The sequence below is a fragment of the Dermacentor silvarum genome, chromosome 4, assembly GCF_013339745.2.
Source record: "Dermacentor silvarum isolate Dsil-2018 chromosome 4, BIME_Dsil_1.4, whole genome shotgun sequence".
Lineage (NCBI taxonomy): Eukaryota > Metazoa > Arthropoda > Arachnida > Ixodida > Ixodidae > Dermacentor > Dermacentor silvarum.
Window position 1 is genome coordinate 54,179,512 of NC_051157.2, and position 25,848 is coordinate 54,205,359.

At 47.0% G+C, this 25,848-nt stretch overlaps 1 protein-coding gene across 1 annotated transcript in view; it reads left to right on the top strand.

The window, feature by feature from the left end:
* Positions 1-270: 270 nt before the first annotated feature.
* LOC119450062 (uncharacterized) overlaps positions 271-25,848 on the top strand; it is a 51,905-nt gene continuing 26,327 nt past the window's right edge. Inside the window, exon 1 of the mRNA XM_037713418.2 lies at positions 271-879. Coding sequence (XP_037569346.1) covers positions 786-879 — 94 coding nt within the window. The 5' untranslated portion in view covers positions 271-785. The remainder of the gene's footprint in view (positions 880-25,848) is intronic.

Sequence of the window (25,848 nt, forward strand, 5' to 3'; positions counted from 1 at the left end):
TCCGGTATACGTCGGATAGTTATCGCTGGGTAATCGGAGTTACAGGCCACAGTTTAGTTCCAGCGATGGCCTCAAGGTCCCCGGCAATACTGATAAACCGAACCATACACAAATATCACGACATACGCAGTAATCTCTGCGAATATCTAGGACCGTGCACGCAGACTTCCGGAACGCCAGATGGAGGTTCAAATCGCGCGCCCTTCTTCTTCACAAGCGCCCCTCGGTGGCGACTCTCGACACCAGCATTTCGTAGAAAGGAGGGCAAGGGGCGTCGGGGCGTTGTCGTCTGCTGCAGCCGCTGCCCGTTGCAGCGTGTGAGAAGCGGCTCTTGTTCCACGCTTGCGATTCTCTGCTGGCTTCTCGCGGCAAAGCATTTTCGTCGGCCGAGAGCAGCTCGCTCCGGCACCAGCGCCGCTTCGCCTCTTCTCTCTACGCTCGAGGAAAGCCAGACAGCCGGTGGGCCGATCTAAAGCGTCCGATCGTTCTTCGCTCGCGCTGTGGAAGGCCAAGTCAGCGGCGCTCACGTGCCCTAGCGCAGCGGCCGCAAACGTCGTCGCGCGGCAGCGCGTGCGGGTGTGTGTTCGCGTGACCGTGTTCTTGGGTCGTGCTCGCGCTGACTGCCGTCGCCCAGCGATCTGACCTGAACCGCACGGCAGGAAGAGGTTGCCCGCTGCCCCTGCCAGTGAGAACGCGGCGGTTTCAAAAGAACGTCGCCGGCTATCTGTGTTGAGTGCGTGCGTGTGCCGAGGCGGGAGTTTTTTTTTTTTATCGTCGCATCGACCATGCTGACTCTGGAAGCGACGCCGAGCGTCCGACAGCTAAGCGCCTTGGCAGCGTGGATGGCGGGAGTACCGAGGTTTCGTCCGTTCGCCTACAGTGAGTACACCTGGCGCCGTTAGCGGGCTGTAACGAGGTTATGCTGCTGAAACGGGACGGCAATTCAGTGTTCACTTGCAGAACATTTCTACCGGTTCATTCACGTCCGTCGAGCTCGTGCTGAACCCGTGCAGTCTTTCGTAAAAGCAGATCGTGCATGAGGAGTGGAAGCTGTCGCGATGAACACGTCGGCGCAATCGGTTATCAGCTGTTCTGGGCGCAGTTATGAACGACAGTAAAGTTTTCTTTTCGGAGATTTTCAGTAGCCCGAATATCGGCTTTACAGCGTCACCAAATTAGAAGACGACACGTGGGTTCCGAAACGCCCGTTGGCTGTTGTCCGTTCGATGACTATTTTATATCCAACGCTTGTGAACTACTATACTGTCATGGCTGCAGTGACGTGCTAAAAGCGAACCATCTTAGCAGGAATCGCGCACGTGTGTGCCCGCGCAATTCTGCCGCGATTCTGATCACTGCCGTTAAACACCGCCTAAGTTATGCGCTCTCTTTTGGAACATGAGGGGAGCAGCAACCACAACAGGCAAAGGTGGCCCATTTCTGCAGAACAACAGAGACAAAATTGTTCACTTACCGGTACTCGCATGGACTTAAAACTGCAGCAAGAAGTAATATACAAGTCAGCCGGCGTCGGTTCACTGGTGCAACAAGAAAGAATTGGCTTTAAGACGAAACCAGAACTTTTGTGCCCCGGATCAGCCAAAAAATTTCTAGCTGCGCCTAAAACCTGCTATCGTTATCCTTCCGACGTTATCAGCGTCGGTATCGCGGTTGTCCATCGCGGCCACTCTGGTTCTATCGGCCAGGATTTGTCTGGTGCAAATTCCCATGCCACCACTACATGCAGAACGACACCTGCGTGCAAAGAATAACTGCATGGACAGGGTGACTGATATGCAGAAAGTGGGAGCAAATTAAGCACACTTCCAGGAATTAGAAAAGAAAGAAAGAAAAACGGGCAAGTTTGCACTCGGTCGCGCAAAGCTTAAGCACAGCAAAACTTACTGACTGCTAGGTCTTAACTTGGTTTAACTGAACTACGCACGTAAGAAGGTATTCTCGAGCGATCATTTTCGGAGGTACCTTCCCTTTCGCGACATTTTGCGTGACTAGCGCTGGACGCGTCGGCGCCTACGAGCGACAGCGTTCCTGGCATGCCAAATTATCGGGTTTTACGTGCCAAAACCGCGATCTGATTATGAGGCAGTGGGGGACTCCGGAAATTTCGACCACCTGGGGTTCTTTAACGTGCACCTAAATCTAAGTACACGGGTGTTTTCGCATTTCGCCCCCATCGAAATGCGGCCGCTGAGGCCGGGATTCAATCCCGCGACCTCGTGCTCAGCAGCCCAACACCATAGCCACTGAGCAACCACGGCGGGTCGTTCCTGGCATGCCACAAACGCAGGCAGGCTAGCCAAGGTTGGCACCGTGCCAAGAACGCTGCTGCTTGCCGACGCCGAACGCGTTGGAGGCTTCAAAAGACTAGCTGCTCGATATCAATCGGCCAGCTTAGCTGTCTTGAGCTTTGCGCGGCCTAGTTACAGTGTACTATTCTAGTACGCTGTAGCCTAGTGCAAGCTTTCGCTTTTTATTGCGATAGCAATTATATGGACACTCAAAAGCAGATTTCTGCCGTCGGCGTCGCCGTCGCCGTCGCCGTCGCCGTGAGGTTCCGTATGACGTCAATGGAGATGAAATCGTGGCCGCGCGCCGCCGAACGCTGTATGTGCGAGTGAAAGGGCGCGAGGGACGCGCTCTTTCACGGGGAGTGAACGCACGGCGGAGAACAAACGCGCGTTCTGCGCCGTGCTTCCTTAAGGGCTGCAGAAGTAGGCGTCTCTTTCCTCCTTTACAATCACCATATATGTAGAGCAAACGCGCCTTCTTCCGATGCGCGAGAGGCCGTGGGGGAGGGGGGGAAGGGGGAGGGAAGGGAGGCGACGTTTAGCTGCGGCACCAAGTGCCTATTTATATCAGAGGCTCCGGCAACAGTCACCAACGCCGCACGCATTTTGAGCGAACGCGGGCAAAATGCCGACGGCGTCGACAACAGTTCGGCGCGTTGCCGGTGCTGCTGCATGTCCAAGTTTATACAGCTGATAAAGCTAATATCATTACTCCGTATATCTCTCTACAAATTTGCTATCGCAATTGATGCTTCACCTTTCAGGTGAAACTGCGACAACTTTTTCTTTTTTTTTTTTTTTTGTTTGTTTGTCCTGGCTCAGCCAATGCCACCTAGAAAAACTAGGTGGCATTGGCTCAGCGCGTCGCGGAGAGCAGAGAGGCGGGGGTCGTGCTGGCGAGGAGGAGACCGCGTGCGCATCCACGCGTGCTAGCGGTTTCCTCCTCCTCCGGTTTGCCATGGCTACGGCGCGGCAGTTTCTTGGCCCGCACCAGAAATGTATACGGCTGGCTTAAACAGTTTCGCTGTTAAAACGTCGAGCGCGCCACAGTGTTTCGCACTTGCCCGTAGTAAACCAGCATTCTGACAACGTATTCAAATGTGCTATCGGGCACTCCAATTTCGCATTTCATTTCACGTACTGCTTGGTAGTGCAGAGCACTGGCGTAGTTGCGGTTTGAATGTCGAGTGCAGGAACTGCGCAAACACTTGGCCACGCAACAAAGCGTATTTCTTCGCATATAACCCGCGTTGCAGCAGCGACCACGGTTTCATTCCATCGACATTGAATGTACCCGCGCAAGGCCGGAAATCTAGCGGTGGCGGTCCGTCTGGTGTGTTGTAGGCACAAAACCAAGAAACATGCCGTGAACTTGTATTGTGCTTGGCGCCTCGGTGTCGGCTCACGGTTTTTCCATTTGTATATACTGAAGATATTGAACGAACTTGGAAGAAACATATCGAAAGTGTTGCTTTAAATGTTTAAACTCTCAAAGTGCAAACCCACTACAGTGGCCCAATTACTATTACGGTGCCCTCTTGCTGTGCGCTAGGTCGCCGGTTCGATTACAAGCCGCGGCGGCTGCATTTCTACGGAGTCAGAATGCAAAAAAGCTTGCTCACCGGCCATATATATGGGTGCATGTCGATAAAGAATCCCGAGAGCGGCACAAATTAATCAATCTCTCCACGGCAGCGTTTCTCGTAGCTCCTGTGCTGCTTCAGTCAGACTGAGATTTTGTCGGAGGCGGTTCAGGGTGCTGCCCAGAAAGAAATGACTTGCATATGCTTCTACGTATGGAGCATCCGAGTCAAAGGTTTAGATCAGCTCGGAAAATAGCTGGTTCCGGTCCTTAATCAGGTCATTCAGGCACAGTCGCGTTTAATATGAGCTAGTAAATAGTAAATACAGAATAGTAAATAACACAAAAATTTGTTTAGTAAGTACCAGTAATGGGAACGATCTTCAATCCTGCATTTTTTTTTTTTTTTTCGTACTGAGGCAACGCCGCGCAGTCTTGGATCCCCTTGGACCGCAGGCACTGTGTTGCCGCTCATATTGAACACGACTGTGCCTCAGGTGTTTTTTAAAAATCATAATAATAGTGCATAATCAAAAGGATGTGGGTGGCAATTAGAACAGCTCACTCCGCAGACAGTCCTAATCTTTACTTACTTTGCAACCGCCAGTTCCCCTTATTGCTTCTCCTTAGCGGACTTAGCGGACCCTGCAAACAATGTGATCTCGCTATAGGTAATAACTTTCGCTTCTAAATGCAACAACATATATTGTCTCAGACCTTGCAAGGACTGCCGAGTGATAACTTTCCTTGACCAAATCCGATTTCCTGCTCTGCCACGACGTTTAGACCTGGATTACTCACTCTCACAGCGCGCGATAACATTTCTCAGCAAGTGGTACGTTTGCTCTTATCGCGCGTATATCCTGAGGACTTGCCTGAGCGCATTGAATGGACAAACGCGGCATGTGGTGGACGCTGTCGCAAATAATAAGCGCTGAATATTACGGAGCCGCTCGTTGCCTGAACTTCACCAAATGAGTAAAGAAGCTTCTGGTCTTCTTGGAATCAACCATAGTGGGCGCGTATAGCACACAGTCATTAGGCGTATACTCTCACTCCGAGGCTCTTAATTATTAATTAATGATGCGTTAGGAGCATATATATATACGTAAAGGTACACTGCTCACTAGCAGCGATCGTTATTTATTAGGCAATACCGCTACGAACCCAATAGTATCGAGCGTATCAAGAAAGACGCTGACGACTACGGAAAAAATCGAAGCGACGCAAGAGACTATATATAGTCGTTGTCGCTGTGCAAACATACGCCTTTGCCGCTTGTCCTACTTTTTCGATGGTGCCCGCCCATTTCCACTCGCCTATTCCAAACGGTCGGACGTGCGGACATGCACATATTGATAATTCCGACTTTTATTTATTTTAATTATCTGCACGAATGATGAATCATATGACACGTCCATACGGCGCTGACGGGCGGGTCGTCTCTGCAAAAGGCAAATAAAAAAATTTCATGTACGATAACGGGCCTATATAATCGTTCCTCTACGACTCTACGCGTGGAAAAACGCCAACCTGCGCTGATGAGGAGGATTCGGTAATAGCGTTGCTCAACATACATACACGCACAAAAGGCGGCCGTTATCAGTCACAGCGACCCGAAGCCGTTACCTCAATGATAGTACGAACAGAGTCAAACGTAAAATCATACGGTCTATACAATCAATAGCTATCTGGTCACGTAGAGTTCCGTATGTAGGTGCATTCAGTATAGTCACGTATTGGTACTCCTGTTCTTGAGATTTTCGCTGTTGTTGTGGTTGTTGGTGATGGTGTCGTCGTCGTCGTTGTTGTTGTTGTTGGTGGTGGTGGTGGTGGTGGTGGGGGTGGTGTAGGTGTAGCTGTTGCAAAGCGGGAGATGTAGGCACTACGCTGATCAAGAAAGGTAATGAAGGTTTTCTTGCCATCTGTTGGGGCGGTAAAGAGTGTTTCCTGCGCGTCTCTATGGGGGTTAAACATCCTCGTTTCCTCCCTGCAGGACACTATTGTCGAAGATAAAACGGGGTAAAAGCGGGTAGTTTATAACAGTACAGGCGAATTCTAGGGATGGCTGAAAAATCCGTAATAAACGAGTTTCACTGCTACTCCGCCTTTAAACATCTGCGTAAGGATAGTGCTCGAGTCTTCAGGCAGTGACTATCTACGGCCTTAATACATTGCTTACTGGGTGTCAAGTCACGCGCAGTCAGATATCTTTAGAGCTTACCACACGCCTAATGAACAGATCATACTTCAAATGTGTTTGTCATCCGCGAAGCCACGTTGCTGTGCGCTTCAGCCATTTTGAGCCTTTCTGCCTGATTTTTTTTTATTGCGATAGCAATTATATGGACACTCAAAAGCAGATTTCTGCCGTCGCCGTCGCCGTGAGGTTCCGTATGACGTCATTTGGAGATGAAATCGTCGCCGCGCGCCGCCGAACGCTGTATGTGCGAGTGAAAGGGCGCGAGGGGCGCGTCTTTCACGGGGAGTGAACGACGGCGGAGAACAAACGCGCGTTCTGCGCCGTGCTCGCTTAAGGGCTGCAGAAGTAGGCGTCTCTTTTCTCCTTTACAGTCACCATATATGTAGAGCAAACGCGCCTTCTTCCGACGCGCGAGAGGCCGTGGGGGAGGGGGAGGGAAGGGAGGCGACGTTTAGCTGCGGCACCAAGTGCCTATTTAATCAGAGGCTTCGGCAACAGTCACCAACGCCGCACGCATTTTGAGCGAACGCGGGCAAAACGCCGATGGCGTCGACAACAGTTCTGCGTGTTGCCGATGCTGCTGCATGTCCAAGTTTATACAGCTGATAAAGCTAATATCATTACTCCGTATAGCTCTCTACAAGTTTGCTATCGCAATTGATGCTTCGCCTTTCAGGTGAAACTGCAACAACTTTTTTGAAGCCCATTTGGTCACGCGAACGCACCCCTCGAATAAGAGATCATTTCTCCGTTATTTGAAACCGCAGTTCGTCTCTCATTTTACTAGCGCAGCTGCGGCCGCTTGAAAATTCACTATTTCTAATGGAAACGTTCGAAATGGCGTGTTTTTTCATGGGCATAGCAGCGCGTTGTTTCCCGTTCACGAAGAGATAAGTTTTTTTTAAGCGCTGTTGCCGAACTGCCGTTCACGACGCTTTGTGCTCAGAACGAGGCAGACGAAAAACAAAAGCGCTTGATCTCGTGGTCATAGTTGCTTGTAGAGCGAAGATTATTATAACAATGAAACTAAAATAGCCTGGGAAAAATAATTACTTTGATACGATAATACCGAGTACCCAGCTATTTGCCAGACTGTCAATCGGGCAGACAACTTGAAGTTTATCTGAGTGATTTCAATGGAAAATGCCAGTTGAAATGCCTCGTCGTCAGCGTCGAAAGTTGGTGTTTGCTATCTTATCCAACCTATACAGATGACTGGCTTTGTTAACATGTCAGTCAACCGGTCGTATAAGATGAAATTAATTTCTTGCTCCCCCAATACGGGAATGCAAAGCAGATAGTTTTTTTTTTCTTCGTCTAAAAAGAAAAAGCTGCCTGAAAGGGTTGTCGGCGGCTCCTTGTCTATTAAAATGTATGATAATAGAAAAAATAACGTTTGAAGAATTTTATCGTCTGTTGTTTAATCAATTACGGAAGGAACAATGAAATACCACTCAAAGCGACAAAAGACAGCACATTTCTAATTATGCGTGCTCTCTTCGGCATATACGCCATCAGATCAAAGTACACAGCAGTTGTCACGTGGGCGTGCGCGTTGACGTCATGTCCACCTGCCATATTGCTTGATGAGGAAGACGATCCACGCTCGACGTAAGTCACTCTCCACTGTTATGCCTCGAGCGTTCTTTTCGCTTTCATCTCTTGCCCTTGCCAACTTCCCAGGAGGTTGTTAAAAAGCGAACCAACAATGCGGAGGGCGATTTCAAATGCGGGCCTTAAATGCAACTCAAAGCAGGCACTAGCTGGTCCAACTACGACAACGGTTGCGATGCCGTCGCTAACTCAGCCGACGACGGCACGACGGGGGCGCGATGGCGATGCGAGATGCTGCGGCGTTAGTATTAGAAACGCAAGTGATAAAAACAAAAAAGACAAAAATAATACTCTAAAAACTTTCTTTTTCGTTTTTTTTTCTTGAGCACCTGAAAATTTGCCAAATTTTTTAACCCCCGAAAAATAACGACGTAACATTTTTTTTTTTTTTTTGGGGGGGGGGGGGAGGGGGGAAGCGAACAAAAAGGATTCCTTTCTGCACAAAAAGTCCCCGAGCGAAAGCAGGAATAGAATATCGACATAGAATAGGTAGTGATCTGCCTTTATGTTTCACGTGTTTGTGTTTGAAACACTTAACATTATTATTTATATATATATATATATATATATATATATATATATATATATATTTATATTATTTATTTTTTTTTGCGTCACGTTGAACGCCGCAGGTCCGCTTTATTTCTATTTCCAGTCAAGCGAACAAAACAAATTCACAGTCTGTTCATAATTTTTACCCCTATATAGCACATAGAATCAGAGTGAGTGAGTGAGTGAGTGAGTGAGTGAGTGAGTGAGTGAGTGAGTGAGTGAGTGAGTGAGTGAGTGAGTGAGTGAGTGAGTGAGTGAGTGAGTGAGTGAGTGAGTGAGTGAGTGAGTGAGTGAGTGAGTGAGTGAGTGAGTGAGTGAGTGAGTGAGTGAGTGAGTGAGTGAGTGAGTGAGTGAGTGAGTGAGTGAGTGTGTGAGTGAGTGAGTGAGTGAGTGAGTGAGTGTGTGTGTGAGTGAGTGAGTGTGTGTGTGAGTGAGTGTCAGTGAGTGAGTGTGAGTGTGTGAGTGTGAGTGAGTGAGTGAGTGAGTGAGTGAGTGAGTGAGTGAGTGAGTGAGTGAGTGAGTGAGTGAGTGAGTGAGTGAGTGAGTGAGTGGTGAGTGAGTGAGTGTGTGTGTGAGTGGTAGTTAGTGTGTGTGTGAGTGAGTGAGTGAGTGAGTGAGTGAGTGAGTGAGTGAGTGAGTGAGTGAGTGAGTGAGTGAGTGAGTGAGTGAAATAACTTTATTTAGGTCCAGAGAAGACTGCCTAAACGACAGGCATTGACAGAAAAAAAAGGAGCTACACCGTCGCCCTGTTACAAGTATTTGTACAGTGGACACTGAAATCTAGTGTATCTCCAACTCTTCATTAAAAAAAGAAAATACTTTTTTCTTTGTCAGAACATTAAAAATTTCTCTAAAATTTTGCATCTTTATAACTAGGAGTGATCCCTCTGTTGGGCGATCCCTAAGTTTGCATCTCGATTCGTGCAGCCCGTGTGAAACGAGAGGGGTAAATGAAGCAAGTATACCACGAGTGAAGTGCTTCATACGCGACTATACTCACACGGAGGTGGATTCACCGAACCCTGCTACACGCTTTGGTAGCGTTTAAAACTGCTTTCAAGTTCCCGAGTACTTGCCTATAAGTATGTCGGGGGATTTATTTTAACGTTAGCAGAATGTTTAGAAATCGCCTTTGACATGTGGCACAAATCTACTTATAGAGCTGAATTACTCAAAGCGGCAGACATTGCTTACACTGTAAAACAAATGCTTATTTGACTAATTAAAAAAATTTCACTAATCATGTTTTAAACTCATTACTTTAACGCACATATTGCAATACACAAATTGACGCCAGTGATTTCGCGAGGCAATTCCATTTGGAAAGAATTTTGATACTAGCATCAGTTTTAAGATAAGCTCCCTCAAACTAGCGGTAAAAATGCACTTTTGTTCCACTTATTTTTTTTTTTACCACAGCGCCTTTTTCTGAATTGTAGCTAAAAAGTTACTAGGACACCACTGCATTTCGTCGCAAACTTTGGAAACGCATTATCTCGAAACTGGTGTCTTTAGAATTCGATCAAAAATGGGCTGGACTTTCCGAGTCACTGGCTACATTACGTAAATTGCAATATGCACCGTAGTAGTTAGTTTCAAAGTTAATTGTCAAAGCTTTGTTAATTAGTAAATTTTAATTTTGATTTTGGAGCAAGAAATATCTGCCTCCAAGAGTAATCTAACTCAAGAAGTATAATTGTGCTACATGCCATGGGTGACATAGAACATTTTGTTAACGATAAAGGAAAACACCCCCATTTGTAAATTTTTTTATTATTATTTTTTTAGTGATATGGCCGACAATGCACTTCCGAGCGTAGAGAAAAAAAAATATGTAAGTAATCGCCACCGTCCTGATATGCTGTCCTTCTGTCGTCCCTGTTCTTGTTGCTATTGCTTCCACGTACATGAATTGCTAGAATTCCTTCTGAACTTAAAAACATGCTTTTGACCAAGTCAGATTGACGTAGGCATCATCATCATCATCATCAGCCTATATTTATGTCCCCTGCAGGACGGAGGCCTCTCCCTGCGATCTCCAATTACCCCTGTCTTGCGCTAGCTGATTCCGACTTGCTGCCTGCAAATTTCCTAACTTCATCACCCCACCTAGTTTTCTGCCATCCTCATTAACCTGGCAAGGGAACAAGAATTCAGGATCGCCAGTCAGCCTCTAGAGTCTACAAAGGAGTACGTTTATCTAGGTGAATTACTCACAGGAGACCCTGATCACGAGAAGGAAATTTACAGAAGAATAAAATTGGGTTGGCGTGCTTACGGCCGCAGGCATTACCAAATCCTGACTGGGAGCTTACCACTGTCGTTGAAAAGAAAAGTGTACAATCATAGCGCTCTACCGGTGTTAACATATGGGGCAGAAACTTGTAGGTTAACAAAGAATCTCGAGAACAAGTTAAGGACCGCACATAGAGCGATGGAACGAAAAATGTTAGGCCTAACGTTCAGAGACAGGAAGAGAGTGGTGTGGATCAGAGAACAAACGGGGATAGCCGCTATTATAGTTGACATTAGGAGAAAAAAAATGGAGCTGGGCAGGCCATGTAATGCGTAGGATGGATAGCCGGTGGACCATTAGAGTTACAGATGATGGATACCAAGAGAAGGGAAGCGCAGTCGAGGACGTGGCATAATAGTGGCGGAAAAAGAACAGGCACAGACGATCCATGTCTGTCATTCCTTCCGTCTGTGTGCGTCATTTAAGCGCCATGGTACGCCTAGCTCAATCAGAACTGCATGCCACTTTATTTTACCATCTTTTTTTTTTCTTTTGTACGCGGGATTTCTGTGATTCAGTTATGCGCCATATTTTTGTGCAAGCAGCTGTCGGATCAATATGCGTACCATTGTGTCGCCTTGGGACTCAAGGTCTCTTTAACTGTGGATGGTCACCGCATGGATTAGACGAGCGCAGTTTAGAGTGAATTATCACCAGCAAGCCCAGTTCCTCGCGGGGGCTTGTCTACAAGTTAGCACGTGTCCTGTGTATATAGTTAGGTCCAATTACTATCGACCGCGTGCAGGCTGACACGCATCTGCGAATCAGTATGCCCTCTGTCCGCAGTCGTCAACTTGACTCTGTGAAATCCACTTACGTTTATAACCACAGCGAAAAAGTTCAATTGCCTTCCACGTGACTTGCCTCCCTGCTCATCTCTGCGTTACCGCCTTTTTGCTCCATGCATCGTGCGTATCAGCGAAGGCAGACAAATTCCTATAGAGACATGGCAGCAGAAACCAGCGAGTGTTATTTATTGCGTGCACAACACCCCAGGAATTGTGAGACAATCAACGTATGGTTTATAAATGAAAGTAAAATTCACGAATTCGCTTCCAACCAATACTGTAGCTCACGTGTGGGTGAAACGACGATGTCGGCAGCAATCATGCGTAATTAACTTTCTTAAGGTGTGATAATTTGTACATGTTTTGCATATACCAGCCCGGTTGCGAAATGCTGTCAATCAGTTATCTTTCTCTGTGTGTTTGTGCGAGTGCGCGCGCGCGCTCTTTTTTTTTTTTTTTCCTGTTGCTCACTTATTACCAGACGGCATGTTAAATTCGTGCACAACTGCTTTCTGCAACAACTGCAGAAGTGATTTGAGGAAATTAAAGGTTCGCGGGTGAACGCACGTGTAGCACGCTTTGGAGTGCGCATTACGATTTGGCGCCAAGCGTAAGTGCGTAGCAAGCCACGACATTAAACACCGATACTTGTATAAACATGAAATTATTTATGATTGCCGCAACTTGACCAGCCTGACAGGAGCCAGTGATAGGTGACTACTACTGCCTTTGCAACGAAAACTACGTCTGTCGTCCTTTATACCGCCGTTGGCATCACCCAGTCTGCCTCTTTCTCTCTGTATTTCCTGTGACGTTGCACTTCCAGCGTAATGCTAAACTTGTGCTTGCTCGCTTCACTGGTTGTTTCTACGACCTTGTGTTGTCTGTGACGGAGGTTGTCGACACAGGACTGTGCTGGCAAAAACAGGTTGTGCAAGATACTGTCCGAAGTGTTTCGCGATGTATTTTCGTTTTCTGCTTCGCGTCTCTTATTGCATGGAATGTGGTGTGCACTGCGCACAACAATAACTTACTATACTGGCGTAATGAAACTCGTCAATTTAGGTCTATAGCTGATACGCGTACTTTTGTTTCCGCCGTCTCCAGCTTATGTTACATCGGTGTAATTTTGGCTCTTACGCTTTGATCAGATCTGCTACCACCTTTAGCGGGCAAACGCGGAGCGAAGTGACATCGCACTCTGGAATAATTGCGCTTATTTGGTGCTCTTTAATTTGCCTGGCACGTTTCATTCTTTCAGTGCTACACACGCAGCAGCCAGCGAGTTAAGAAGGGAAGGAAAAGCATTACGCTTTATTCCGATAGCAATTATATGTACACTCCAGGCGAAATTTAGCCATCGCCGTCGCCGTGATTTTCCGTTTATACTTGCGTATATGTATGCTATATGGTTATCTATGCTGTGTATGCAAGATATTCTGTACGATTCAACCGTCAAAGCTATTCAAACCATCCAGGCATTATATTCTTGGATGTATTATTATTCAGAATTGTAATTAAGAGCAGCGCGCAAGCAGAAGTCATGAAACGTTTCATTCACAGCGTATGCCTTTTATCCTAAACCTAAAACAATTTTAGCGCTCACATTTCGAAATTGATGTCATTCCACTGGCGCCGCTCATTACGGGCAGCGCAGTGGCGCCTGTGAGATATAACAGGCCCTACACAGAGGGTTAAAGCTTTTAAGGGTGCCTGAAATGTTGGCCCACCCGCGTATATATATGTCGCATCCGCGTACATAGTCGCGCCAGCGTTATAGTTCAAACGCCGTCCGAGGAGTTCAATCTCAACGCTAAGCTTTGCTACCACTGTTAGTGCTTCGCCCTTCGGGCGAAACTGAAAATTCTTTCTTTAAAGGCAAATCTTCAGGGTGCAGTCAGAAAGCCAGTCTAAGATTCGACAATGTCTGTAACCATCATACAAAAAAAAAGAAGGAAAACGTTACAGCGGCGCTGAAAAGCACATAATGGATATTTAACCATTAAGTTTAACAAAAGTGGTGCACTATACCGTGTACGATCATGCAAGTAAGGGCGGTTTATAACGTCGGGACGCGTAAGTGAGTGCGTATCTAAGAAGTGAGATCAACTGAAAGGACACCCAAATAATGTGGTGTCTGTCATACAAGTGATAGGCAGTAGCTCGATCGGAACACTACGTGCAAGTTAAACATAGCAAAGCGTTAATCGACATTGCTAATTTAAAAAAAAATAGAAAAAGGAACAAAAATAAGGACGCCAGTAAAATCGATCTGAATGCCGCGCCCATCGTCAGCGACGTACGGAAGTTGTCGCCAAAATTATTACATGGTGCGAGAGACGTGGACGGCCGCTGATCTGCTGCGGGTATTTCTCAAGAGGAACCTGTTTCTGCAACAAATGACTTGAAGGTCGCCCATTCTTCATTGTTTTATTGCCGTGTCTGTTGCGATCTACGTGTCGGAAGAGCATACGCATCTACATGATGCGTATGCTGCGTTTAAACTTATCGGTTTCTTTTCATTCTTTTTTTTAATTTTTTTTTTCGACGATGACTTGAGACACACATAATGGGAGCGTCACCGGAAACCGCGGTGAACGCGGACGTGCTCAGGTTGTGCTTGCGTCACCGAGCGCCTCGACGTCCAAGTCGTGTCGCAACTTGACCGACAGCGTGATACTATACGTCGCATTCTCTTACCGCTCTTCATTGGCCAGGCGCCAGCGACTGCTAGCTGGCTCTACGTAAATGGGGGGGGGGGGGGGGGGGGGATGAAGTTCTACGAGTGGCGTGACTACTAGAGCAATTTCCGCGTAAATGTCGTGCCGTAACGAAGAAGCGAGCGGAAGTTATGCGCCTCCGGCGACTTCCGTATGCGCGTAGGCATTGAGAGCGGGCAGCTCTTTGCGGGGGGCTTTTACTTCTCGCGTTGCTTGAAAAGTCGTTAGTACGTGACGGAAGCTGGCGCGCCTTCATGCGGCTTAGGGTCACGCATAGTGGATGTATTTGGCAGTGTCCGTGCAGTCTTTTATGTCTTTTGCTCGTCTGCGGGCAGGTGACTCTCGGAGTGTCGAAACATCACTTAATTTCGCGACAAGTTGAATTCATCAAAACTCGTGCTTCTGCTGATGTTATTTAATTTCTTCCTTCTTTCTTTCTCTTTCGCTGAGTTCACTAATCAGTGACTTGACTCGCTCGACTATATTCGTTGTACTGCATGCACTGTGTGCGTACGAATATTCGCTACTTTTCGACCTTATCACTGTGTCACTGTTGCCGCAAAAGCATCTCTTCTTTTTTATTTTCGTTTTTTCTTCGCCAGTAGTGGTGTTTTATTTTCATTATAGACTTGCCATGGCTGAGTGACTTAAACTGTCGCATTCATTGGTACTGGAAGCAGCAAGGCATCCAAAGACCTATGGGGGATAACAGCACGGCGTACACCGATGCTGCCCCGGAGCGAAGCTGTTCTCTAATATCTTCGAAATCCAACAGCTCGAAACAGACTAAGTAGAAATACTCAGGCAACAGGGACGCTGACTCACAACTAAGTGTTTTATTACACTGACAAAATTGTAATTACGCACACGAAGGCACGGGGAGCATGTTAAATATATGCAAGGCCCATCAGGAAACAGTGGAGACTCATGAATTCTACTTCTTTGTTGCGCTTTACACACAAGGAAGACTATCTATACATACGGTACACATCAGCTAGTTCGTGGGTTATTCGGTTCTCATTTCGAAACAGAACCTTGGTACTTCTGAAGTCTCTATAATCCTTGCAACCAGCCGAACGCGAGACCGACTCTAAGCGGTGGCTAGACGAGTGTCATCTCCTAGCATCGTGACCGTTATTCACCACACACACACTGCGCGCTCAGTTAAAGACAAAACAAGCAAAGGAAGCAACAATATATACCGAACTGTTTCTAGAAGTGCACTTCTTTCCTGTGCATGCGCCGACGTGGGCTGTCGCTCTTGTGGCGTTTTCCCCCTGCTGTCGACATCTCAGTCTTCGCCCTAAGCACGCGTTGTTGCGATCTCTCGACGTTGCTTTTCCGCCGCAGGGAGCTATATATTCTAGAGCTTCGCGTTGTTGTTGTCTTTTTACTTATTTTTTCGTGCCGGCGTCCTCGGTGTTTGACCTCGCCTGAGACACGATGCGGTAAACAGTAGGCGGGAGTGGAACCATCTGCATGCGGATAAAGACGCTCTTATGCCTGTAATTTACATAGGGCACAACGCTGTCGCTTCTCAACGCGAAGGCGACGGACGCACTTGCGTGGCGGAAAAGACCGCCATTTGTGCGCCTATAAATGAGGAAATGCACCCGTGCGATCCCGGATACTGCCACAAAAGCAAAGCGAAGAAGACGTGGGGCCGTATCCGTAAAACCTTTCTTACGTAGAATTGTTGTCCGCGTGATAGGGCATCGCTCAATCGTTATTGCTGATCACGTGATCACTCGTTATTGTTGGTCACGTGATAACTCGTTATCGCTGGTCACGTGATCACGCCGATCGCTATCATATGAACGCTGGCCATTGAGGAAATTTCTTTTAGTTTATAATCCAAATCCAACTAAATTTAACTCTCCCTAAACCATGACAGTACTCCCATCTGAGTACGTCGCCGCTTATCACGCACTCCGCAGACCACGTTGAAAGTCTTGGCAAAGTCATACAGAAATCAGCGCAAAATACACGAACTGTGGCTGGTTGTGTTGTCTTATAGCTCGTCCGCGTGCACTTCGGTGCCAAATCATCTTGTCCAAGTAAAAACCTTGGATGAGCGTGAGCGAATGAATGGTGCAGCATCAGCCAGGGCTTAATTTCACGATGGAGGCAAAAGGCGTAGCGCATCATAAACAGGACACAAGAGGAAGAACGCAGACAACACACACGTTTCGCGCTAACTTTAATCAACTAGTTTTTTTTTAATTATTATTGCGGGATCACAGCATACGTATTATGCCCTTCTCTAGCCTGCAACAGAACACCTGCTCCGAGCAACATGATAGCACCTCTCGCGACCGATTGGGAAGTTAGAGATAAAAAATCATGCCGTGCGCATAAATTCCACCTCTCTGCCTGATAATCAAAATGGACGGTTTGCTGATACAAGACCCACCGAAGGTGGCGATGTGATATGCTTCAATGATGAGCCTGGTCATCTCGTTCAGGCTTTGTCTTAGAATCACCGTATCTTCAAAGCGGGGCCGGCAGGGGCAGTTCTTGCAGTGCTGTGCAAGAAAACCATCGGCCTGCTCTTTCTTCGCATTGATATTACGTTCACGTAGCCTGTCATAACAGGTTACAATTATCATGTTATATACCAACAAGCCCAACGTGCAACATTAGTTAAATTCACGGTTCGCTTCCAACTTTTTTCTTAAATTGCGAGGATGTTTCCAGCCTTCTGGTTACCTGTTTCTCTTTCTTTGGAGGGTGTTCCTGTAAAAAGTACACAAAAAAGTGTTCATTCTTATCTCCGTGGCCGAGTTGATCCTTTCGAATTCTGCTACTTCAGTGCGCCTCATCAGCGATTTTTTTTTCTATATGGCGCTTTTTCTCCGTTCTGTCAAGGGAACGCCGCTCAGGAGTATTGTTGAATGCGCGCCACGCATAGCGCCGGACGAGTCGGGATCGAGCGCTTTATACTCAATTTGAAATCTGTGCGCTCGCTCGAATGTGTACGCCGTATTGACCTACTTCATTCGGCAGGATTCTTGTCATTCTTATTTCGTGTGGTGCTCTGGTTTCGCGATTCCCGGGGAAAGCCTGTACGATGCGCTCAACACCTCGGTGTAGACCACGTGTGAATTTTCCCCTCTGGCGAGTGTACAATCATCCAATCTCGTTTATCTCTCTCTCTCTCTCTCTCGTCAAACGCCGCAGAAGACTAAACAAGTTCTGGAGATTGACGGGCCAAAACCACGATCTGATTATGGGGCATGCCGTAGTGGGGGAACTCCGGGTTAGTAAATTTGACCGCGAGGGGTTCTTTAACGTGCACCTAAATCAAAATACACAAGCGTTCTTGCATTTCGTTCCCATCGAAATGCACCCGCCGCGGCCGGCATTGAACACTCGACCTTCTGTACCGCAAGAAGCACCAATCACCAACAAGCCATAAATTGTGCGGCAGTCCTTCGTTAGCTTTGGCTGATCCAGAATGTGTACACACATTACTCTGCTCAGCCAGCGGCGCCGTATTTCGGTTATTTGTTTCGAGACGACGATCTTCGTCATGGACATATGATTCATCCGGGGCGGTCGTCTTGTGGTTTGCGTTACATGTAGTTACTTGGATGCTGTGTACTCAATTTTTGCGATAATATACGTCAGGTCTGCTGCGTACTTTCTTTTCGTTTTCATTCATGCGTTTGTTCCTTATTTCATTAAAAAATTAATTAATATTTCATTCATTCATTCACACACGAGCGAGCGCAGTCAACTATTGTTTAATTTTTGTCTAAGGGAACGTAAACATATACGTGTTTGATTCATTGCGTCAAACACGCATACTTTCCTTTCCATGACATGGCAAGGATAAGAAAACAAAAACATTTGAAACAAAATTAGAGAAATTGCAGCACGTGTCGTGAGGGATGTCATTCACCTATCTGCCTTGCTTTGTGATCCTGTTATATACTTCACAATTTCACCTTTACTTTTGAATGTGTATATTTCTTTCTCTGTTGGGTTATTTTTGTTTATCTTGCTTTTGACCTTTCTAATGTTTTGGCGGGATACATCGGGCTTATTTTGATTTTGTTCAATGAAACGACAGCTGGCAGGCTACGCTCTTCTTTCTGCTCTTGCCTTCGCCTGTGTCCCTGCATATCTACTTTTCCGCAATGCCCGCACGATGAGCGTATAGAGGCCGTGTCTTATGGCGCTCGGCTTTGAACACCCTTCGAGGATGTGTCTGCGATTGATGTGAATTTGCTAGACACAGCACATGCGGACGCGTCATTTGAAATACTGCATGCGGGGCGCACTGCACGTGGTGTATCGTGTTTGAGTTTCGAGACCAGCGCAGCAATACGAGGACAGGAAGGAATGAAAAAAAGAAAAAAAAAAACTCCGTCGCTGTTACCGTGTGTTGTCCTGTTGTCTCCGGTCACGCTGTCAACACCTGCAGCGCTTGTGTTTGCAACAGATGTGCTGTGGCCTTGCGTTCTCTCCCCATCGGTCCTCGTCTTTCTGCGCTAGCCTCGTACCTCAGAAGCTACGCCAACTATAGCCCAACGCCGCGCACTGCTGCACGTGTAGAGCGCTTTAAGAGCAGTGATGGAGGCTGGCCAGTCGAAACGCATCAAGCGTCAACGGAAGCCTCTGGTGCAGTGACTTCGCCAAGCTAGATTTTGCCTGACGCGAGGAGCACAAGCCGGAAATTATCGTTCAAGGTGCAACACACAGTTAGATCATTGTTTAGCAAACTTGGAGTTTAGCAAACTTATTTAGCAAACTTATTTAGCAAACTTGTTTAGCAAACTTGTTTAGCAAACATTGTTTAGCAAACATTGTTTAGCAAACTTGGAGGACCCGGCGGTCCTCCAAGAGTCGTCGACAGAGTTCAATGGTCTGGCCAACACAGTCCGCAGGAGCCACTCTGTGTATATAGGGACAGGTTATCGGCAGTGTTTGCTAAGCCCCAGTGTGCGGGATCAAATCCCGGCCGCAGCGGCCGCATTTCGATGGGGGCGGAATGCGAAATTTGCGCCCGTGTACCGTTCACTGGGTGTACGTTTTAAAGAACCGCAGGGGGTCGAAAATCATCCGGAGTCCCCCACTTCGGTGTGCCTCATTATCATGTCGTGGTTTGGGCGTGCAAGAGCCCAGTATTTATTTTTTATATATCGGCAGTACTGCCATTTTAGCGATTTTGTCGCTACAGATTTATCAATTCTTTATATGTATTACGACAAAATTTTCGATTTAGCGACTAATGACTTTTTCTTTGCGACATGACAACAATCTCACAACACTTTAGCGACTTCAAAATTGAAGACGTTTCTTCAAAAAGTATTTTCTAGATTGTACTTTATTAAGCAAAAGCTACCAGTAGGTAGCCTAAATTGGCTCTAACATACGTAATTTAAATGTCATCGCCTTGTTAACAACGTGTGCCAGCGCGTGTCGCAGAACTTAGTTCTTGTTTTAGGCGCGTCGAACGCTGGAAAATTTGCAGGCATAACGTGGATCAAGTATGTTTTCTTGCGGCGAAAATCAGGTTACCCGTGTTTCTCTGAAACGAGTGATTGGATTTGCCACCTCACAATTCCCCCAAATTAGGGCAAATACCCAGAAACAGGCAGTGGGAGACCTGGCTTGCTAGCACGGAAAGGGAGAGCCAACTGGCTCTCCTCGACCAAGCCCGGCGAGCCGCTAAGGCCAGTGGAGCCCTGGACTGAGGGCCCCACCCACTCACCCTTCAATCCCCTTCATGGAATAAACGTTTACTACTACTCACAATCTGAAGGCCAACGCAGAATTTCAGCTGTTGTCATCATTCGCTGTTGTATAAATATATTAGTAAAGTACAAGCTGCTACACCACGATGGTCAGTCAGTCAAGAACTTTATTATGGTCCTGAGGAGTTTTAAGCCGTTGGAGATTCCACGCGGGGAGCTCCTCTGGCCGAAACCGTAGGCGACGCCCAAGTCAGGACGGGAATGACCACGATGGTAAATTCTTATTTCTGGGGTCTTACGTGCTAAAACCAGTTCTGATTATGAGGCACGCCGTAGTGGAGGGCTTCGGATTAATTTTGACCACCTGGGGTTCTTTAACGTGCACTACAACGCAAGCACACGGGCGTTTTTCGATGGTAAATTCATTATTTATTCCTCACCTGCGCGGGACAATATACAAACGTGAAAGGTTTCCGTAAATCCTTTACGCAATGTCATCCTATAATATAGTGTTCCAACCTACTTACATTATTTAAAGTTCACTGGAGAGATATAGCAACAAATTTAGCGACTTTTCAGCAAAGCTTAGCGAAATTTTAGCGACTTGACGGCCGTAGTTTAGCGACCCGCTCGAAAAAGTTAAGTTGTCGATACTGCTATCGGCGAATATCGTTTGTCGAAATCGTGAGCGAGGGCATGTCGCGAAGCGTTAGTGACGCCATGGGCTTGTTAAGACGCACTCTCCGCGTGCATTGGTGCTGTTCCTGAAACTGACATATCTGACCGACGGTATAGTCTCTGCGTGCACTTCCGGGTGGATTTCTTTTCTTTCGTTCTTTCTTTTCATCCCTTCACTCTCTTTCTACTGCGTAGGGTAGCAAACCGAACATACCTCTCGTTGACCTCCCTGCATTGCCTTGACCCCTTTTCTTTCTCTCAACACTTAAAGACGCTTAGCATGTCATTTGAGCGGTGGGAGGTACAGCTGACCGGCGATATACCCTGGCGGGACAAGAAGCTCTCGTCCAGCAAGTAGGTCGAGCAGCCATGACCAGTGGAGTCCTGGAATGAGGACACCACCCACCCGTCCTCAAGATCAACGACCTCGATGGTCCAAATAAATGTTCTCTCTCTCTCTGGCACACACACACACACACCCACACACACACACACACACACACACACACACACACACACACACACACACACACACACACACACACACACACACACACACACACACACACACACACACACACACACACACACCACGTTAATTCATACTTACTGTGGGGATAGCACAACGTATGATCGCTTAATTGGAACCTCAATAGCCGACAAGCGATAGCCGAACATCACATTGATAAAGCAACGCCAACACGTTTGGTCCTTTGCGTCACATTGAAAGGCGAAACCCTGCTTTGAGACAGTTGACGTGGGGAAGAGAGCATGGGCAGGATTGCCCGTGTAATCAGTTCCCTCCCGCGTAACGGCATGGCTAACAGTGCGGAGGCGTTCTGTTGTTATCTGGGAAGTGTCGAATAAACCGCCGCTGTTTGCTTCTCGCCGTTCTGGTTTGGTTGTGTTAACTGTCGGTTCGCCTTATGACTTCACTGCTCAGAATGAGAAGTATTACATGTGTCATCCAGGTGGCAGTTTCCTTATCGCATTCGTGATTTCGAGCAGTAATTCGGCTCTGAACTTGACGGCTACTTTGTGTTTTCGAACGTATGCACGTAGGTACGCGTGACTGTGCGCGTAGCGACACCGCGCAGTTGCCCGGTTCCGGGTGATAGCGTGTAGTTGTACACGCAGCAACTTTCGAAGATGTTTTCTTTGGGTCTATAGGTGCTATTTTTCACCGCGATCTGCGCAGTTTCCATCCACATAATGTTTCGATTTAATGTCTTGCATTTCATTTTCCTCTAGTGGGAGGAAAAGATGGCGGAGAGAAATAGGCCGCGTCGTCACGTGACCTTATTTTGTCGTGCCGGGCGTTGTGCGGGAGAAGTTTCGTTGATCAGGCTAGCGCACTGGACAATATAGGAACGTACACGAGTGTATGCGATTGAGGAAAAACGTTGAATAATGCTCGCAACTCACCATCTGTCAGTGCCGGTCGGGGCCGGATATACATAATTTTGTTCTTTTATCCGGTACCCATATGTCACCTCGTAACTGCGTCGTTCATGAATAACGTTAAGGAACAGCTTTACTGATCGCGTGAGCCTACACTTTTTCGCATTTGCTGCTTTATGCTGCTCGGATTCACTTAATTATCGATGCGGAAGACGAATTGATGCTTACATATAAAAAAAAACTAAACCAGTGCGAGTTGCATAATTCAAATTCTCTGTGCAGCTGCGGCGAAGTGACAGTGTCTCGATGGCTATGGCTGCTGAACGCGATGTCGTAGGTTCGACTCCAAGTTGTGGCGGTAGCATTCCGATTAGAGCGGAACGCAAAAGCGCTTGTGTGCTTCGATTAATAAACATTCCCAAACGGCGCGAGAACAACAGCGTTTGTGTACCTGGCTTTGGGTCACGTAAAAGAACCCCAGGAGCCACATTTTGCAAAGGATCTCTCCATTTTTCATTCTTTTTATGCCATTAGTCATTGCTTCCTAAGCGCCGCGTTTCCGTTATCGCCGGTATCGGCCACTCGTCGCGACGGACGGCAGGAAATAAATAGAACCGGAGGAAAATAATTTTGACAATGCGGAGAAACTACGGTCTCCAAGGGGTCTTGAAAATGAATCCCGTGTTCCTCCATTACGGCCTCTCTCCTAGCTACATTGTGGCTCGAATGCGTTAAACTACGCGTTTCTTTTTTCTTGTTTCTTTTTGTAATCTTGTCTTGCTTCTAAGCCTGTAGATTAATATTTCATTAATTTCATTAATCAGCGCTTGGCGTCATATCGGCCGCTTTCTTTTTTTTTCTATAGAGTAGAAGAAACGCCAGTGAAAGTGCCCCAACGAAAATTTCCGTCGTGACTGGATTAATGCGCGCGACTGCGTGCAGACATGCAGCGTTTCGGTCCCGTACCCGACCCCGTACACGAGATAGTCGGCATAATCTTGTTTCTGGTCTAATAACGTGCTGCTCGCAGCTGAAGTACCGCTTCAATCGAATTTCTGGATCACTCTTGAAGTAACTAATCTTTTTAACGCAGTTGTCGTTTTTTATAGCTGCCAACTCATACCGACAGCTTCCAGCGGCGTTAATACGTCAGTGTTCATTCACTATTTTATGCATATATGTAAGGGCGTCGTCGTAAAAGGACGCTACCGGGGGTCTAGCTAATTCTATGACATGCATATGGCATGTTATCAGCCTCGTAACCATAACCATACATCAAATCTCAGTTTGCTAGGCAGTAATTCTCGAAGAAATATTCGGGCGGAAGCTGAACAGGTTTCCAGAGCCGATCTAACAGCTCCGCACTTTCAACTTATTTGCTTCGAGCAATTAATCTTTAGCAGATTTGGTTACATATTTATCTGGAACCATGTCATCGCGCAAACTCGTGCCGGAGACACGCAACTACATCGAAACGCAGCTGCATCCACGTACGCGCCCCGATCGCCATTGGCCTTACGCTCTTCGACAGCTGCGTTCGATGTACCTGTACCTTTTGTTCGGATCGACCTCTTTTGAGAGGCGAGAACACGTGCGCGTAGTTAATTCTTGTCAGTCGAATTCGTCGACATCCGCTTACGGTCAATGGTCTGTCGTCTTTTGTTTGGTTTCTTTCTTTCTCTCTTTTTTTTTCTTTCTTCTTTTTTTCTGTCCTTTTGTGTGGCTGTGCGCTACGATTTGTCATGATTCCGAACCGACAAGACCAAACATCCTCAAGGGTTAGCGTCAGCTGGTTTCGTTCCTCGCTTAGCTGCCGTGTAGCTCTTCCAAGCACAGCGATATGTTTAATTTCATTTCATTTAGTTCCATCTGAAGGGCCCGAAGGCGTTACATAAGGGAAGGCATTGAGTTGTTTTTCAATAGCTCGGAAAATGAACAGCATAATAAGAAAAAGAATAACAATTTAAACAAACAGAAATGGAAGAATGCAGTTTGTTAATAATTACACATTACTAACCAAGGAATTTTGGTAATTTGTGACAATAATTATAATTATAAGTCTACACAATCCCTATTGGAAGAACGGTTTTAATAAACTTCTAAAGGTTGGATGTACGACAATGCTGTAGGGTATATATAAACGTATCTGTGCGTATCGGTACTCTCACTGCCAGACGCCGTACACGTCGATGCTTATCACGCTTCGTTTTCCCACAGCTTATATTCATTGACTGAGAAGCGAGCTATTCTTGGACGCTACTTTGTATCGCAGATTAAAAAAAAACGCGTTGGCAGTAAGTGTACACTGTTTGTTGGCATCTTGCCTGTGCGACGTGATAGTGGAACTTTCATCTGTGGCAGATACCGTGTAGCGTAGGACTATCGGGGAAGAGTATAAGCTGCGCTATAGATACTCACGATTGGGGGCGCGTTCGAAACATGTATGAATGTTTTCATTCATCACATATGCGCTGCGGTGATATATGCACGATGTGTTTTTCTCCGCGAGTATAGAACATCCCATTGACTTAAGAACATATACCTTCCAGCTCTCTCGAATTTTTCGTTAAATTTACGAATTTGGCCTCGTTCTGCGATTTTACGAATGTTGCGTCATGTTTAACGAAATTAGGTTCCCCCCAAAATTTTGAAAGGTGTTTAAATACGGGGCGGCGCAAGGCGCCATATATCAGACGGGTACTTTCTTTGAGCAAGTTTATTCGGTATAATTCCTGAATCAAGCGCAATAGGTGGCAGCAAAGTCTCTCAAAAAGTCAGTGTGATCTAAAAACAATGCGTTGCTCATCAGTCACTGCTGTTCCCTGTTTGCCGCTACTTTTGTGCGGCGTCTGAAGTTGGTTCGTTCGTAATAAAGTGCGTATGTATACCACGAAAGTGGCTGCTAAGGGCAAAGTATTTGCAAAGGCGTGCCTTAATTAATTGCTGTGAGCGCGACAGCTGGCGAATGAGGCCGTTCTTCTCAACTAGCCAATAAGCGGCGGAGAATTGGCGTTGCGCTACCAAGCCAAGCACGAAGTCTCGGTTTCGATTCCCGGCCACGGAGGTTGCTTTCAGATTAAGATGCAATGCGTAACTGTTCGTGTGTTGAGCTATGGTGTGCGTAAAATCGCCTCAGGTGGTCCAAATTGATCCGGAGCCGTCGACGAAATGCTGTCTCTCAAAGCTCCCGTGTCGCTTTGGGGTGTTAAACCTTGCAATCAATCAATCAATCAATCAATCAATCGAATTGACAGAAAGAGCCAGAGAGGAACGCGAGGCTGTCACCTTCGGCAGCCGAAGAGCAAACGTTACATTTACATCGGAACAAGTGCATCGCACTTGTTCCGGCAGTTTATGCAACTGGCAAAGAGATGAGAAGCGAGTCGACCGACGTGCACTCGGGTGTCGCGAGTGTTTTGCATCGCGACGAGAGGTCGGCGGCCCGAACGGCGGCTGCGCAGCATATAAAAGAGCGCAGTCTTCCGCGACCTGATGCCACCATTTGCATTCGCGCCTCGAAGCATGACGGAAACAGTTGGGGGAAGTTGGCGTTCACCCGCGGTTGAACGTTTTTTCGCGCCGCGAATTCCTTCGACGTGCCGGACGCACGCACAAAGGTACAGCTGTCTCTTTCCGGTCACCCAATCGCCGAGCGAGTAAATTAACGATATGATTTCAGCGCTCTCAGTCTTGCGATGTGCACGTTTCGCAACGATATCTTCCATGAGCTCTTTGAGCGAAGCTGTATGTGACTATAGGCGAAACGAAAAAGCGTCTGCGGGTCGCCTGTCCACAGAAAACTATCATCATCAGCAATGGCTTGAGCGTCGTCTTCTTCCGCAGCTGGCTCGTTGGCGCCCCTCGGGTTGCGCTCGTGCCACTGCTCCCGCGTTCGTCGTCGTCGTCTTCTTCCACAGCTAGCTGCGTTGCCGCTCATCATTCCAGCTTAGAATTTCACTTTTCTATCGTCGTAATGGGGAGGCTGCGTTTACGGGGGTAGGAG